Raw genomic sequence first — 16,840 nt, forward strand, 5'->3', positions numbered from 1 at the left:
CAACTGTCTAAAATGTGTTGTACAGCTAAGATATTCAAAGTGGGAACAGGAAGGCCATGGAGGAACACTACATTGCAAACTCCTCAACAACTTCATTCTTTCAGAGAACTCATTCATTTTAAGGTGGGGTGGAAATCAAAACTTGTTTTTTGTTGAAATGTGTTTCCAAATACACAGTAGTCTGGCATGGTTTTAAATACCCTTTGAAAGTATTACCCTGTCAGTGCTTCCTGCATGATGCTTTGTGTCTCTTGGTCTCAGGATTCTCCCTTCTTCTCCTGCCCCTGATACAAAAACAAATGAAACAATCCCAGGTTCAAAAGTTCAGGAAGTAGAATTCAAGAAGTTGCTTTAGCTCCTAATATTTTTTTCAAAATCGTGTTTGACCTCATGGAAACAACTTTTCCACATTTATCGTTATCATATTGACCACTTTGTTGGAAAAAATGCATGGACCAAACTGAGAACAGTAGCTGGCAGGATGCTTGCTGACAGGTAGTTGAAGCTATGAGTTTTCTTTCAGCTTGTGATAGCTAAAATGTATTCAAGCTCATCAACCATGACTTTTTGAACAATAAATATTAAAAGAAAAACAGTATCCCAAACATTCATGGCTGTTATGTAAATTAAAGCAGTAAACGGGCACATAAGATAAATATGAAAAAAATGAATGTGATATTAAATAAAATTCATTGCTAAACATGGAAAATAACCTCTGTGGTTTTTATCTGCACTGATTGAGGAGCTTGCAATTATGAAAACAATGAAGGTGTTTAAAAAGTCCAAAGTACCATGTAGAGCTGGGTTTTGTTGTGCTCTTTAGAACTCTAATGGATTGTTTATCAAGTAGTTTGGGAAGAGTATTCAGGTTAATTTAGGAAAATTGTTACTTTCCATTAAGAAACTATGAATCATTGTTCACATCCATAAATAAAAAGAATAAGGCTTCATAAGAACCTCTGAAAGCCTACACAGTCTCCAAGATTATGATTATGAGAGATTTTTCAACAGCTTGGAAGCATATGAATGTGTTGTTCTTCCAGAAATCATTCACAAAGATGGAAATATGAGCGTTTAAGGAAACACGTGACTGATTAAACTTAGGTCACTTTACTGACCTTTAAGTCTCAAAATGGTCTTCCAGGCCATGAGAGCTGGACGTAAATGGAAGTAATACATTGTTAAATGGTTTAGGTCACTAATACAACAGAAGAGTACCAATTCCAGCAGACATTGCAAATCCATCCAAACACATTAAGTTGTGCACCGTCTATGGCTCTATGAGAAAATTGTGCATGCATTTTAGATATTAGAATTTAATTTGCCATGGGATAGGTAGTGAACGACTAAATTGCATAGTTAAAGATGGGCTAATGAACCAACACTTGCCTCTTAAAGAGAGAAGTGACAATGTTGCCCACATTCCTGATTTTTTAGATCTAGGTAATTTATTTTTCATATTGTTTTTCATAACAGTGATGCTATTTGAGCCCATTTCATTTTCAAAAGAGAAAGAAAGGGAGGTCACAGAGGAGAGCCAAAGAGATATAATACTGCTATAGACCAGGCATTTCCAGGGTAGTTTCAAGAAAGACAGATAAATGCCAGATCTTAAGGATATACGTCAAACATTCATCTAAATGGAACTCATTTACAGTCCGTACAGAAAAATTTTGGAGGCACTCAAAGAATGTTTCAGTGTTATTTTTCATTTTTAAATTGTTTTTCAAAACCCTGCCTGAGAAAAAACAATGATGTCATCACCAGCTCCTCATGGGATTATATTGCAAAGTACTTATGTCAGTAATATTGACCCACACATATACTTACTCCAGAATACAGCCTACCAACATATTGTCAAGGGTGGTATAGATTTATTATTCTTAACTCTATATTTATTTACCTTGACAATATGTTGTGGAGATATAAGTGCCTTTTGATCTAAAAAGTTAAAAATATTGGTAAAACTACATAAGCACAGAAAATACAAGAAAACATGCAGATACATTTGTTGGATTCTATCAATATTGCATTGTTTTGTTTGACAGGACCTTGACTTTGTAATAAACAAGAGCATTTAGTTGGAAAACTCTTGTTAAAACAACACAAAGAATTATGTGAGTTAATTGGGTGTTTGTTTCTTTTTTTAATTGGTAGGATTTTTCCATGTTCAATGTCCTTTAATGAAGACACTTCTGTGACATGACATTTTTCTTGAATTCCCATGTATTATATAGTAGTCTGGGGTGATGCTGAAAATGCAGCATGGATTAGCCTGGAAATCCCTACTATAGATGACTAGGCATTCTGTTTTTTCAAGATTTTTATGGTAAGAGGATACAATTACCAGAGAAAAATAAAACTTGAATTTATAGCATCATCTTCAGGTTCTTTTCCATTCACCCACATTTTCTCAGATATGCTAATGAGATCTACAGATGTTGAAATCTATGTGACATTTGAATGTAGTCAATCAATCAATCAATGAGTCAATCAAGGATTTGTAGAGCACTGCTAATCACCCAAAGAGTCTCAAGGTGCTGAATGTAGGCGTGCTGCTCAGTTGAAGAGCCAGGCCTTGTTGAGGTCCTTCCTGGACTGCTTCAGTGATGCAGTCTGCCTGAGCTTGAGGAGAAGTGTGTTCCATGTCCAGGCTGCTAGGTAGGAGAAATATCTTCCTCCTGTTGTACTTTTCCAGATCTTGGGGACCGCACAAGGACGAGCAAGAAACTGATGCTTCCATGCTTTTAGTTAGTTGCTACTCTTGTTTTCCATTATTTTTAAAGCAGATTATCATGTGGGAAATTTGAAGCTATATTCTGAATGTTTACATAGGCTTGTTTGCCCTAAAGGATTTCACACAAATATATGTAAGAATCACATCTTGGTTGAAAACAAAGGAAGTTTCCTAGAGCAACTCTGTTACCCTATGCTTTAGTCTTGGAGTTATGTTTTCACTTTTGTTCTATATTCACAATTGCTACCAAAGTATAAATCTTAGCCAGAGTAGAACCTCGGTGATCACATGGACTGTAGTGAATTTGGTTTCAAAAGTTTTCTTCTTGTGCCTAATTTATGGACTTGTGGAAAAAATGGGGCACGACACTGGGCACAGAAAATGTGCCCATTTTGCTTTTGTTATTTGTGCATTATTTCATTTTGTGCTTGTTATTATGCCATGGAAAACCTGCAACAAGTGTGAGTGTTACACCGAAGCAACTACAGTTTGAATTCTTTTCTGTGTCAGCAGTAGTGCAAAAATGGGTGCCAAAACTGTGTGTATCTGTTTTTTCACAACCAACTGAACACGAGGAACCCAGTCATTCATTATGCAAACTCTTAATCTTTCTCTATGCTTCACTGCACCTTTTCTCTCTCAGGGTAGCTTTGCAGACACTTGAGTAGCTCTTTGTTGGTCTCAGTAAATTCAGGTAGGAAATGCAGCCCTGTCCATAATTGTGCGGCCTTTCTTTTTGATAAACCAGCTTCCAGATTCTCTATAGGCTTTGAGAATGAATAATGGTCTGTTAGATTCTATGTTTTAGTGAGGTATTTTGAGATAATGAAGTTAATGTGTTTTGATGAGTGGTATGCTGTTAACACGTTCCTTGTGATGTTTTTCTGTTTAATCTTCATTTCAGCTAAAGGATGAGCAGCCAACATACGAATACAGCAAATACATGTACCTCTACTTTGTGATTTTCATCATTTTTGGCTCTTTCTTCACATTGAACCTCTTCATTGGTGTCATTATTGACAATTTTAACCAGCAAAAGAAAAAGATAAGTATAGAATGTGTTTATGTCCTAATATTCACAGTAAACTTTAAAACCTCTCTTGAAAGGGGAGGGGGCACGAGGCTTAGTTGCTTTCATTACTTGGGAACGTTCCTTTTCCTATGCATCTATCAACTGTGTCATGATGAACACGAAACTTTGAACACATAAAAGCCTTTCATTATCATCTTTAGTTATGTGGAAATGTGGATTCATCTACACGAAGTTTCCTTTTTTTGATGTATGTAGCTACAGACAACACAAAGTGGTTGTTTGTCTAACTTTTCGTGTAAAGTGTACTGAGTATTATGTTTTTCTCTCTCTTTATTGGCTAGCCTGTCGCAAAAAGCTTCCTTATAACTTGGATTTGTGAAATGGTAGCATTTTTTTGCAGAATGTTCTAATGGATATACAAAAAGTGGTGACTCTGGTGGTCATTCTGACCCTGGCGGTCTTTGACCGCCAGGGCGGAGGACCGCGGGAGCACCGCCGACAGGCCGGCGGTGCTCCAATGGGGATTCCGACCGCGGCGGTAAAGCCGCGGTCGGACCGGCACCACTGGCGGGGTCCCGCCAGTGTACCGCGGCCCCATTGAATCCTCCGCGGCGGCGCAGCTTGCTGCACCGCCGCGGGGATTCCGACCCCCCCTACCGCCATCCAGATCCCGGCGGTCGGACCGCCGAGATCCGGATGGCGGTAGGGGGGGTCGCGGGGCCCCTTGGGGCCCCTGCAGTGCCCATGCCACTGGCATGGGCATTGCAGGGGCCCCCGTAAGAGGGCCCCTACATGTATTTCACTGTCTGCTGCGCAGACAGTGAAATACGCGACGGGTGCAACTGCACCCGTCGCACAGCTTCCACTCCGCCGGCTCGATTCCGAGCCGGCTTCATCGTGGAAGCCTCTTTCCCGCTGGGCTGGCTGGCGGTCTGAAGGCGACCGCCCGCCAGCCCAGCGGGAAAGTCAGAATTACCGCCGCGGTCTTTCGACCGCGGAACGGTAACCTGACGGCGGGACTTTGGCGGGCGGCCTCCGCCGCCCGCCAAGGTCAGAATGAGGGCCTATGAGTCTTAATACCGTGCCATATTTGATTTAACATTGTGGAGTCAGGGTTTAATATATAGGTGAAGGGAATGGGATTTCAGAGCAAGGTTTTTCTGTGTCTTCATTGTATACATGTTACTCAAACACTAGAAAGATTTTGGAAACCAATTGTGTGAGTAAGCTAGAGTTATACATGCAACAGGTACACCACCTAACCTGCACACATCTGAAAATCAAAGATTTAGAAATCAATAGAAACTCAACTTAAATCTTTCCAAAGTAAATAAACTGAGTACCATTGAGGTTTTGTGATAATAAATTAAATTAGATACTTAAGAGACTTGATATAACGAATTTATTAAATGTGCATTACACTGACAGTCATTGTTTCACTTGATAAATGATTCTAAGTGCATCCAGTGTATATATGCTTATGGGTACTGTTAGAAATGGGGTTTCTGGTTGGCTAGGGTATGCACCTCGGCCAGGCAGAACTTACCCACTCTAGTCAGGGCAAGGGAGTTACACGTCCAAGATAACCCCTGCTCACCCCCTTGGTAGCTTGGCACGAGCAGTCAGGCTTAACCCGGTGGCAATGTGTAAAGCGTTTGCACAACACACACACACATGTGACGTAATATCCCCACCACAAAGGAAACACAACACCAGATTATATGAAAATATACTGTATTGTATACAATGCAATTATCAGACCAAACATCACATATCAGTACTATCCTGCTACCTTAGCAGTTGTCAGAACGTTTCACGTTAGTTACTCTGCAGACTAGCAGTAGTCACACATTACACACACGTTACTCAGTATTCTGCAACATAAGCAGTAGTCAGGAAACACGTTATCACAATAGAACACTTGTCATAAGAATATCATAAAACACCCATAGTAGGAACATTAGAAAACATATGGCAAGTTAGGGAAACATATTAGCAAGTCATACCCATAAAAGGAACATTTGCATATGCACACAAAAACATCATAAAACAGGTAGGCAATATATAATGCAATAAAGTCTCTAATAAGAACTTCTGATATATATTGTCCCTTTGAAATACCTGGTAGATGATAGAGGCACCTCCAGTGTCTAAGAAACGGAAACAAGGGGGCCCCCGGTGCTCCCTGCGCAAAACGGGGGCCTCGTGATCTCCTGGGGTCAGAGGAGGGCGACATGCACCTCCTCTTGCCATGAACGGGCCCCTCTGGGGACTGTAACCACGGGGGGCCCCCCTAGGCCTCCACCGGCCCTCACGAGGGGGGCCCATGTCAGCCAAACTGCTTTTGAAGGGAGGGGGGCACCATGCGCCCCCCTCAGTGTTACTACGGGCCCCTTTTAGGGACCCGCAATTTCCTGGGGTCTCCCCGGGCCTCCGCTGGCCCTCTTCTAGGAGGGGAGACCTCAGAAATGCCACAGGCCCACTAGGGAGGCCAACAAAGGAGGCTAGCGGCGCAGGGAGCCTCCGATGAGGATTCCACCCTGTCCGCAATGAATGGTGAGCCCTTCAGGGCTCCCGCAGGTGAGGGAGAGGCGTCCTCCTCTCCCTTCCCTTCCTGACGTCGTCCTGGCCCAAGGCAGGGCCTGCTGGTGCCCCGGGGGTGCTCCACCGAGCGGTCCTCGCCCCGGGGGCGCCGATAGGAGCACGCTGGCTCCAGATCTCGGCAAGGAGGTTTTCTTCGTGCCCCAGGGGCACTAGAAGGTGCGCAAGTCTTGCGCTTTGTAAATAAAGGGCGCCCGGGCTGCGGCGGTGATCTGGGGCATCCAGGAAGCGCTTTTCAAAGCGCTAAGGCCATATTTATAGCCCGGGTCGCGGCGGTGATTCCAGCATCAATTCCAGAGATAGCGCTTTTCCCCAAGCGCTAAGGAAAAGATGTAGAGATCGGAGCAGGGGTCAGGGGCCACAGCACCCTGCCCCTGGGAACAGTAAAACAAGAAGAAGCACAGGGCTGGTGGGCCCAGCTACAGGCCAGCACAAGGGGTGCAGATGGTGGCAGTTCATCCTAGTGACCAGGCAGGTCACAGGTCAGCACAGCAGCAGCAGTCCATGGTGGTTTCCTGGTGACTCCATTCATCAGTGTTCTGTGTCCAGTTTCAAGTTCCAAGAATGTTCAAATTGTGGGGAAAATTCCCCTGTACTTATAGTCAGTTCTTACAGTGTTTTACCATGGTATGGAGAGGAGGTTTCAGCCAGTTACAACTGGTTCTGGGAGTGCCCCCTCTCTCCTTTCAGCACAGGCTCCAAACATCAGTGGGGGGTTAACAACCCTATTGTGTGAGGCCAGGGCACAGCCTTTACAAATGTAGGTGTGCCCCGCCTCTCCCTTGTCTCAGCCCAGGAAGACTATTCAGTATGTAGATGCACCTCTGTGACACCTCCACCCTCCCTGTGTACAGGCTGTCTAAAAAGTATTCACAAAGCCCCAACTGTCACTCTGCCCAGACGTGGATTGGAGCCAAGCTGCAAACCACCAGAGTCATAAGTACAGATAAATGCGCACTTTCTAGAAGTGGCATTTCTGTGATAGTGATAAAAAATACACCCACACCAGTATTTATTATCACCATCACAACCATACCAAACACGCCAACGCTACCCCTCATAAATCAGACAATACCCCTTACACATAAGGCAGGGCATTTCTAATGCAATCCTATGAGAAGGCAGCACTCACAGCAGTGAGACACCAAGTTAGGCTGTTTGTCACTACCAGGACAGGCCATGCAATATGGCACATGTCCTGCCTTTCTACATACATGGCACCCTGCCCATAAGGCTAGCTAGGGCGTACCTTAGGGGTGACTTACATGTAGTAAAAGGGGACTTCTGGGCCTGGCAAGTAAGTTTTAGATGCCAGGTCCCTGTGACAGAAAACTGCGCACACAGGCCCTGTGCTAGCAGGCCTGAGACAGGTTTGAAAGTCTACTTCAGTGGGTGGCGCAAGCAGCACTGCAGGCCCACTAGTAGCATTTAATTTACAGGCCCTGGGTATAGAGATACCACTGTACAAGGGACTTATAAGTAAATTAAATATGCCAATTAGGTATAAGCCAATCATACCAAATTTAGATGGGAGAGCACCGGCACTTTAGCACTGGTCAGCAGTGATAAAGTGCTCAGAGTCCTATAGCCAACAGCGAGAGGTCAGAAAAACCAGGAGGAAGGAGGCAAAAAGACTGGGGATGACCCTGCGTAAGGCAAAAAGTCCAACACAACCCCCTACCAGCCAAAAGCCAGGGGAGAACAATCAATACCTTGATGTACTTCCCTGATTGGGGCGATAGAACAAGGACCCAGGCCCACAACAGCAGGGGCATGTTCCAGTTCTACGCCTTCCTGACTCCACTTGGATCTCTCTGTCAATGCTTCCCAGGCAGCCTAGACCAACCCATGGGGATTCTCTAGCTGCCAATGGCCAGAACCAGGCCCCAGGCCATCTAGGAGCCTCTGGTCTCGGAAACCATAACGAGTGGGGAGCTGTAGCCCCAGGGGCAAAGCAACCTGTCTCCACTCCACTTCCAATCAGTTCAGGGACTCTATCCTGCCACTGATCCACCAACCTAGGGTCCGCACCCATAGGTTCTACAGGGGCTAGAGGCGAGGCTCTCCTCCCTCTACCCCTCCGTCTAGGATCCCACCCTCCTCTCCTAGGAGGGGTATCACCAGAATCCACACTTGCCAGGGTGCTGGGTACAGCAACCCTGCACAACTCTCTCGCCAGCCCAGGATCACTACCTGGCGACTGACCACCCAACCTAGGGACGACACCCTTGGGTTGCACCGGGGTCCGGGGCGGGCTTCCCCCTCCCTGAACCCCACTTCCAGAGTCCTGCGTCTCCCCACCTCGGGAGAAGCCACCAGTAGTTTCACACGGGGAGGTGAGCACACTAACCGCCCCCCCCCAACCAGGTCAGAGTTTACCCCCTGAACCTGTCTATCTAGTCAAGGGACGACACCTTTAGACTGGACCATTGCCCAGTGAACCAGGACTTCCTTGGGAGCACACCTACCCCCTACCAGATCAGAGCTTACCCCCTGAATCTGGCAATCCAACCCCGAGTCACTACCCTGCGGTTGAACCACTGCCTGGCGCACCAGGACTTCCTGGGGGGCACACCTAACCCCCACCTGGGAAACAACTTCCCCAAGGGCCACACAAGAGTCTGGCTGGCGCAGGTCTCCTGATCTCTGCCCATCTGACAGATTTTGGATCCCCCCCAGCCCAGAAATGGTCTCACCAAGGTCATTCCTGGGGGGCTCTGCTCTCAGAACTGTCCCCTGACCCTCCAGGTTCTCCACTGGGGCCCGCAGCCCCTCTCAACCCTATGCCTGGATTTCCGCCTCCTCTGCTGTAGAGCGAGACTACCAGACACTAGGACCGGCGGAACGCTATCACCAGCCACCCGCCCAAGTCCTAATGACAAAATGAGATCCTTCTGAACAGCTGGCCCTACGGCACAGACTAGGCTCACCTCCTGCCGTTCACTCATGGAACCCTCCAGGACCTGGGACTGGAGCTCGGGTACCCTGGGCCTCAGCCCAACCCCATTCCCTCTCCTCTGAGACTGGACATGGGGTGTCTTACCCGCCCCAATACACTGGGACCTACCTGGGACACAAGCCTTTCCCACCACACCTGGTTGGGAAACACCTAGACCACTCTCATTAGGAACACCCCCTAATGCCACACCAGACCCTCTGGTATGCAACCAGAAGTCTGCCTCCTTTGCAAGCTCCCTGGGGTCAGAGAGCTCACACACTGACAAGTGTTGGCGTAACTCTGAAAAACAACAACGAAGCAGGTGCTCTCTGACAATCAGATTAAACAGCCCTTCAAAATTGTTTACTGTGCTACCCTTCACCCATCCATCTACTGCAATGCAGCAATCCTCCACAAACTCCTCCCAAGACTGGTGGGACAGTTTCTTACCACCCCTAAACCTTTTTCTGTATTCCTCAGGGGAAAAACCATACTTCACAATCAGTGCATTTTTTACAGTGGAGTACCCCTCCCTGTTACTCTCTTCTAGAGTCAGTAGGGCATCCCTCCCCTCCTCAGGAATAAAGCTCCCTAGGCCAGTTCCCCAATCCTTCTCAGGGATCCTGCGCTCTACCAGAGCCCTCTCATATTCCTTTAACCACTGACGTATGTCACCCCCCTCTTGGAACCTAGGTACCAGATCTATGGGTATGTGAGGAACATCTTTGCTACAGCACTGTACATTGCTGCCACCACTGGACTCCACCTGCAGCGCTGGTGAGTCCAGAACCTTCAGACTGCACTCTAGAGCGAGTCTTTCTCTGGCAAAGGCCCTTTCTGCCTTTGCCATTCTCTCCTGTACTAAGGCCTTCCCTACCTCAGCCCTTCTCTCCTCAACAGCTAGGCGCGCTAACTGCAACTTCAGGTCCCTCTCTTCCCGCCTATCTCTTAGCTCATCAGGCGCCTAGGAATGAGAGGTAGCCCTGCTTCTTACACTGGACCCAGCAAGGGACTCCCTATCACTGAGGCCTTCCCTGTCAACTGGCGTCCCCAACCGGTCATTCTCACCCTCCTGATCAGTCTCTCTACCACTCTCTAGGGATGAGGTCTGGGAGCCCTCCCATTTGGAACCCTCGCTACACTCAGGATCCTCTGGGTACTCCCTAAACACACTCCCTCCCTGGGTATATGTCACAAACCTTTCAAAGAAATTCAGAGATCTCCTGAGGTCCCCTTCTACAGGCAGCCCTCTCTCTCTACAGAACCCCTCTAATTCCTCCTGCGTGTAAAACGGCAGGTCCCCTAAATCAAAGGTAAGTCCCATCTTGAAAAGGTACAAATAACTCAAATGTGACAACCACAATACCCAAGTGTGAGAACTGAAAACAGGAAAAATGACCAAAGAGAGAAAGTTAAGAGAAGCCAAACATGTGATGGTCTAAACGCAATCCTTGTAGTGAAATTATGAGTCACAATGGTAATGTGCAAGCGCAAGTCCTATCCCATCGCTGCTTCCAATGTTAGAAATGGGGTTTCTGGTTGGCTAGGGTATGCACCTTGGCCAGGCAGAACTTACCCACTCTAGTCAGGGCAAGGGAGTTACACGTCCAAGATAACCCCTGCTCACCCCCTTGGTAGCTTGGCACGAGCAGTCAGGCTTAACCCGGAGGCAATGTGTAAAGCGTTTGCACAACACACACACACATGTGACGCAATATCCCCACCACAAAGGAAACACAACACCAGATTATATGAAAATATACTGTATTGTACACAATGCAATTATCAGACTAAACATCACATATCAGTAATATCCTGCTACCTTAGCAGTTGTCAGAACGTGTCACATTAGTTACTCTGCAGACTAGCAGTAGTCACACGTAACACACAGGTTACTCAGTATTCTGCAACATAAGTAGTAGTCAGGAAACACGTTATCACATTAGAACACTTGTCATAAGAATATCATAAAACGCCCATAGTAGAAACATTAGAAAACATATGGCAAGTTAGGGAAACATATTAGCAAGTCATGCCCATAAAAGGAACATTTGCATATGCACACAAAAACATCATAAAACAGGTAGGCAATATATAATGCAATAAAGTCTCTAATAAGAACTTCTGATATATATTGTCCCTTTGAAATACATGGTAGATGATAGAGGCACCTCCAGTCTCTAGGAAACGGAAACAAGGGGGCCCCGGCGCTCCCTGCGCAAAACGGGGGCCTCGTGATCTCCTGGGGTCAGAGGAGGGCGACATGCACCTCCTCTTGTCCATGAATGGGCCCCTCTGGGGACTGTAACCACGGGGGCACCCGCAGGCGAGGGAGAGGCGTCCTCCTCTCCCTTCCCTTCCTGACGTCGTCCTGGTCCAAGGCAGGGCCTGCTGGTGCCCCGGGGACCGAGCGGTCCTCGCCCCGGGGGCGCCGATAGGAGCACGCTGGCTCCAGATCTCGGCAAGGAGGTTTTCTTCATGCCCCAGGGGCACTAGAAGGTGCGCAAGTCTTGCGCTTTGTAAATAAAGGGCTCCCGGGCTGCGGCGGTGATCTGGGGCATCCAGGAAGCGCTTTTCAAAGCGCTAAGGCCATATTTATAGCCCGGGTCGCGGCGGTGATTCCAGCATCAATTCCAGAGATAGCGCTTTTCCCCAAGCGCTAAGGAAAAGATGTAGAGATCGGAGCAGGGGTCAGGGGCCACAGCACCCTGCCCCTGGGAACAGTAAAACAAGAAGAAGCACAGGGCTGGTGGGCCCAGCTACAGGCCAGCACAAGGGGTGCAGATGGTGGCAGTTCATCCTAGTGACCAGGCAGGTCACAGGTCAGCACAGCAGCAGCAGTCCATGGTGGTTTCCTGGTGACTCCATTCATCAGTGTTCTGTGTCCAGTTTCAAGCTCCAAGAATGTTCAAATTGTGGGGAAAATTCCCCTGTACTTATAGTCAGTTCTTACAGTGTTTTACCATGGTATGGAGAGGAGGTTTCAGCCAGTTACAACTGGTTCTGGGAGTGCCCCCTCTCTCCTTTCAGCACAGGCTCCAAACATCAGTGGGGGGTTAACAACCCTATTGTGTGAGGCCAGGGCACAGCCTTTACAAATGTAGGTGTGCCCCGCCTCTCCCTTCTCTCAGCCCAGGAAGACTATTCAGTATGTAGATGCACCTCTGTGACACCTCCACCCTCCCTGTGTACAGGCTGTCTAAAAAGTATTCACAAAGCCCCAACTGTCACTCTGCCCAGACGTGGATTGGAGCCAAGCTGCAAACCACCAGAGTCATAAGTACAGATAAATGCGCACTTTCTAGAAGTGGCATTTCTGTGATAGTGATAAAAAATACACCCACACCAGTATTTATTATCACCATCACAACCATACCAAACACGCCAACGCTACCCCTCATAAATCAGACAATACCCCTTACACATAAGGCAGGGCATTTCTAATGCAATCCTATGAGAAGGCAGCACTCACAGCAGTGAGACACCAAGTTAGGCTGTTTGTCACTACCAGGACAGGCCATGCAATATGGCACATGTCCTGCCTTTCTACATACATGGCACCCTGCCCATAAGGCTAGCTAGGGCGTACCTTAGGGGTGACTTACATGTAGTAAAAGGGGACTTCTGGGCCTGGCAAGTAAGTTTTAGATGCCAGGTCCCTGTGACAGAAAACTGCGCACACAGGCCCTGTGCTAGCAGGCCTGAGACAGGTTTGAAAGTCTACTTCAGTGGGTGGCGCAAGCAGCACTGCAGGCCCACTAGTAGCATTTAATTTACAGGCCCTGGGTATAGAGATACCACTGTACAAGGGACTTATAAGTAAATTAAATATGCCAATTAGGTATAAGCCATTCATACCAACTTTAAATGGGAGAGCACCTGCACTTTAGCACTGGTCAGCAGTGATAAAGTGCTCAGAGTCCTAAAGCCAACAGCGAGAGGTCAGAAAAACCAGGAGGCAAAAAGACTGGGGATGACCCTGCGTAAGGCTAAAAGTCCAACAGGTACTACATATACTACAGTGTAGAGTAAACGTTTATCAGGTGGAGAATTTATTATGTATCTTTGGGATATTTCCTTTAAGTCAGTAGTCATTTCTGGTGACAGCTGTATCAATCAAAATTCAATATGACAACACAAGAATCCTGACACCCAGTTACTTCTGCGGTAAATTCACAAAACAATTGGGAGTGATAGACATCTGCTGTAGTGGCACTAGATTTCCTAAAGTCATCAATTACACAATAAAATTACATTTGCCTGGAATCAGGGCCATGAATGCACTAGAAGAGGGTTTTTGGTAGAGGAGTCTGTGGTGGTTCCATCTTTATGTCTTGCTGGGGAACTGAGAGCCCAGCGAAAGGGGCACCTGTCAGATATTTATTGACGGATGTCTGATTATCACTAAAGTATAGATTTTGAATAATGGTGGTTCAATCATTGCTCAGCTATGATTCTGGTATAAAGCCTTTTTCCAAATAGCTTGCTGGTAGAAACTTGTGTCATGCATGAGTTTAATGAGCTGCAGCATTGCAAGCCTCCAATTTTATAAACTCAGTGCCAAGGTTGGTGGTGAATTATAAGTGACTTTGTGGTGTCGTTCCTTATAGCACGGCCTTCACTTAACAATACCATTTTATGCTCTGACCCGTGGCTGCATAACATTCTTTTACTAAAAAGTAATTTTCACTATTATTTTTGCACTTAGGTGGGCAAGACATCTTTATGACAGAAGAACAGAAGAAGTACTACAATGCAATGAAGAAATTAGGGTCCAAGAAACCCCAAAAACCTATACCAAGGCCATCAGTAAGCAAACATATTTGTGTTATTATGGTTAACCTTGCACTGACTGCACAATAGTTAATATATGCATTCCAAATGTTCCAACTTTGCGTTTTTTAAACATTTTATTTATAAATGAGGAATACACAGGCTTGTAATACTAATAATAAACATGGTGTTCATTGTATTTCAGAATTCATTGCAAGGATTCTTCTTTGACATTGTAACAAGGCAAGCCTTTGACATCATCATTATGATTCTCATCTGCCTCAACATGGTCACCATGATGGTGGAGACTGATGACCAAAGCAAGGACACGGAAAATCTGCTATACTACATTAATCTTGCCTTTGTTGTTATTTTTACTGGCGAATGTCTACTCAAGATTGTGGCTCTTAGGTACTACTACTTTACCATCGGTTGGAATATATTTGATTTTGTTGTGGTCATCCTTTCCATCGTTGGTAAGTGCAGAACATTAAAAAAATATTTTTGTTTGTGAAATTTGAACTGAACTATTTAAAAAGTAACATTAGTTTAATATGATGACAAGAGTTTAACACAACCTTCTGAATATGTGGACTCTGCATATTGAGCAATAAATAAAATATAATAACCATGGTTGAACTAATTCTTTGACTACTTAAACCTTTTGAACACATATATAAATACTCTGGGGGTCATTACAACCCTGGTGGACGGTGTTAAAGGTGTGGTAATACCGCAAACAGGCCGGCGGACAAAAAAAGGGAATTATGACCGTGGCAGAAACCGACAAAATAGACAGCCACTTTAACACTCCGACCGCCACGGCGGTACAGACAAGCAGCGCGGCGGTCACCGCCAACAGACAGGTGAAGACAATGTACCGCCCACAGTATTACAACACACCAATCCGCCACTTTTTCCGGGGCGGATTCACCGTGGATAAAAACACGGCGAAAACAGTTTCTGCAATGGGAAAACGCTCACCTTAACACATCCCACGAGGAGGGAGGACACCATGGAACCGGAATTACAAATCGTACCTGCCCTTCTCTTCCTACTCATCTACGAAGACCAGCGGCGGCGGCGGCGAAGACAACGGTGAGTACTGCACCTACGACATAGGGCAGGGGTGAGGCAAAAGTCAGGGGGACACACACGCAACAGCCCCACCCTTGCATATTACAACACACACACCAATGCATTTACAAACATCACAGTAACAACCCACAACCCCCCCGGAAGAATGCAAACACAAAACGAAATCAGTTCAAACATTGTAATGTATCAAAATACATGTGTCAATTATATACAAATATATATAAACTCATACAAAGGTATATACAGTACGAGAAGTAGTGCAGATATGCACATCTCAATGTCCGTGCCCCACTAGGTCAAAAATGCATGGGCGAGGCCCACACAAGATACCTGTCCACAAACGGAGAGAACACTGCCGGGGCATCAGAGAGAAAAACAACAGGCACCTCAGGGGGAAGGGAAGGGGGGGGCACCTCAGCCGGATTACAGCACCACGCCACATCCACGACGGGGCTCCATGCCCATTGATGTATCCTGGGGAGTGCAAAGCCACAGTATCACAAGTCTCTACAGTGGGTGGTTTGCCCACTGTTCCATCCTGGGGAGTGCAAAGCCACAGTCTCACAAGTCTCTACAGTGGGTGGTTTGCCCACTGTTCCATCCTGGGGAGTGCAAAGCCACAGTCTCACAAGTCTCTACAGTGGGTGGTTTGACCACTGTTCCATCCTGGGGAGTGCAAAGCCACAGTCTCACAAGTCTCTACAGTGGGTGGTTTGCCCACTGTCCAATCCTGGGGAGTGCAAAGCCACAGTCTCACAAGTACATAACAGCCTCCACTGGTTCTGGAGGGGGACTGGTGCCCAGAGTGTTTCATCCTGTGAAGGACAGAGGTAGTGGATGCATGTTTCAACTGGTTCTGGAGGGGGACTGGTGCCCAGAGTGATTCATCCTGTGAAGGACAGAGGTAGTGGATGCATGTCTCCACTGGTTCTGGAGGGGGACTGGTGCCAAAAGTGATTCATCCTGTGAAGGACAGACGGAGTGGATGCATGTCTCCAATGGTTCTGGAAGGGGACTGGTGCCCAGAGTGTTTCTTCATGTGAAGGAAAGAGGTAGTGGATGGATCTCTCCACTGGTTCTGGAGGGGGAATGGTGCCCCGACTTGATTACTTTCCCCGTGACAGTTCCTGTCCCGTCACAGTCCCAGCTGCACATGGGATAACGATGCCTGATGTGCCGGTCTTTTTCCTTCTTCTGCGGTGCTTGCCCTGTTCAGCGGTGCATGCCCTGTTCAGCGGTGCTTTGCCATGGCGGTCTCTGGACTTTTCAGCGGAGCTTTGCCATGGCGGTCTCTGGACTGTTCAGTGGTGCTTTGCCATGGCGGTCTCTGGACTGTTCAGCGGTGCTTTGGCATGGCGGTCTCTGGACTGTTCAGCGGTGCTTTGCCATGGCAGTCTCTGGACTTTTCAGCGGTGCTTTGCCATGGCGGTCTCTGGACTGTTCAGCGGTGCTTTGCCATTGCGGTATCTGGACTGTTCAGCTGTGCTTTGCCATGGCGGTCTCAGGACTGTGCAGCGGTGCTTTGCCATGGCGGCTGCCCCACCTTTGGAGGAGTCACAGCTGACTCTGAAATCCCCCTGGGACCCCTGTCAGTTGTTTTACCTCCAGGAGTTTTCAGCCGGTCCCGTCGGCCACTTTCCAACTTCAGAGCCTTTACAGG

At 46.9% G+C, this 16,840-nt stretch overlaps 1 protein-coding gene across 2 annotated transcripts in view; it reads left to right on the plus strand.

The window, feature by feature from the left end:
- Positions 1-16,840, plus strand: part of LOC138261759 (sodium channel protein type 5 subunit alpha-like) — a 957,661-nt gene that overhangs the window by 929,285 nt on the left and 11,536 nt on the right. For both annotated transcript variants that reach the window (XM_069211083.1, XM_069211084.1), the window contains 3 exons: positions 3,642-3,786; positions 14,018-14,118; positions 14,288-14,558. In XM_069211083.1, the coding sequence (XP_069067184.1) occupies positions 3,642-3,786; positions 14,018-14,118; positions 14,288-14,558 (517 nt within the window). The remainder of the gene's footprint in view (positions 1-3,641; positions 3,787-14,017; positions 14,119-14,287; positions 14,559-16,840) is intronic.

The sequence above is a fragment of the Pleurodeles waltl genome, chromosome 10 (assembly GCF_031143425.1).
Source record: "Pleurodeles waltl isolate 20211129_DDA chromosome 10, aPleWal1.hap1.20221129, whole genome shotgun sequence".
Classification (NCBI taxonomy): domain Eukaryota; kingdom Metazoa; phylum Chordata; class Amphibia; order Caudata; family Salamandridae; genus Pleurodeles; species Pleurodeles waltl.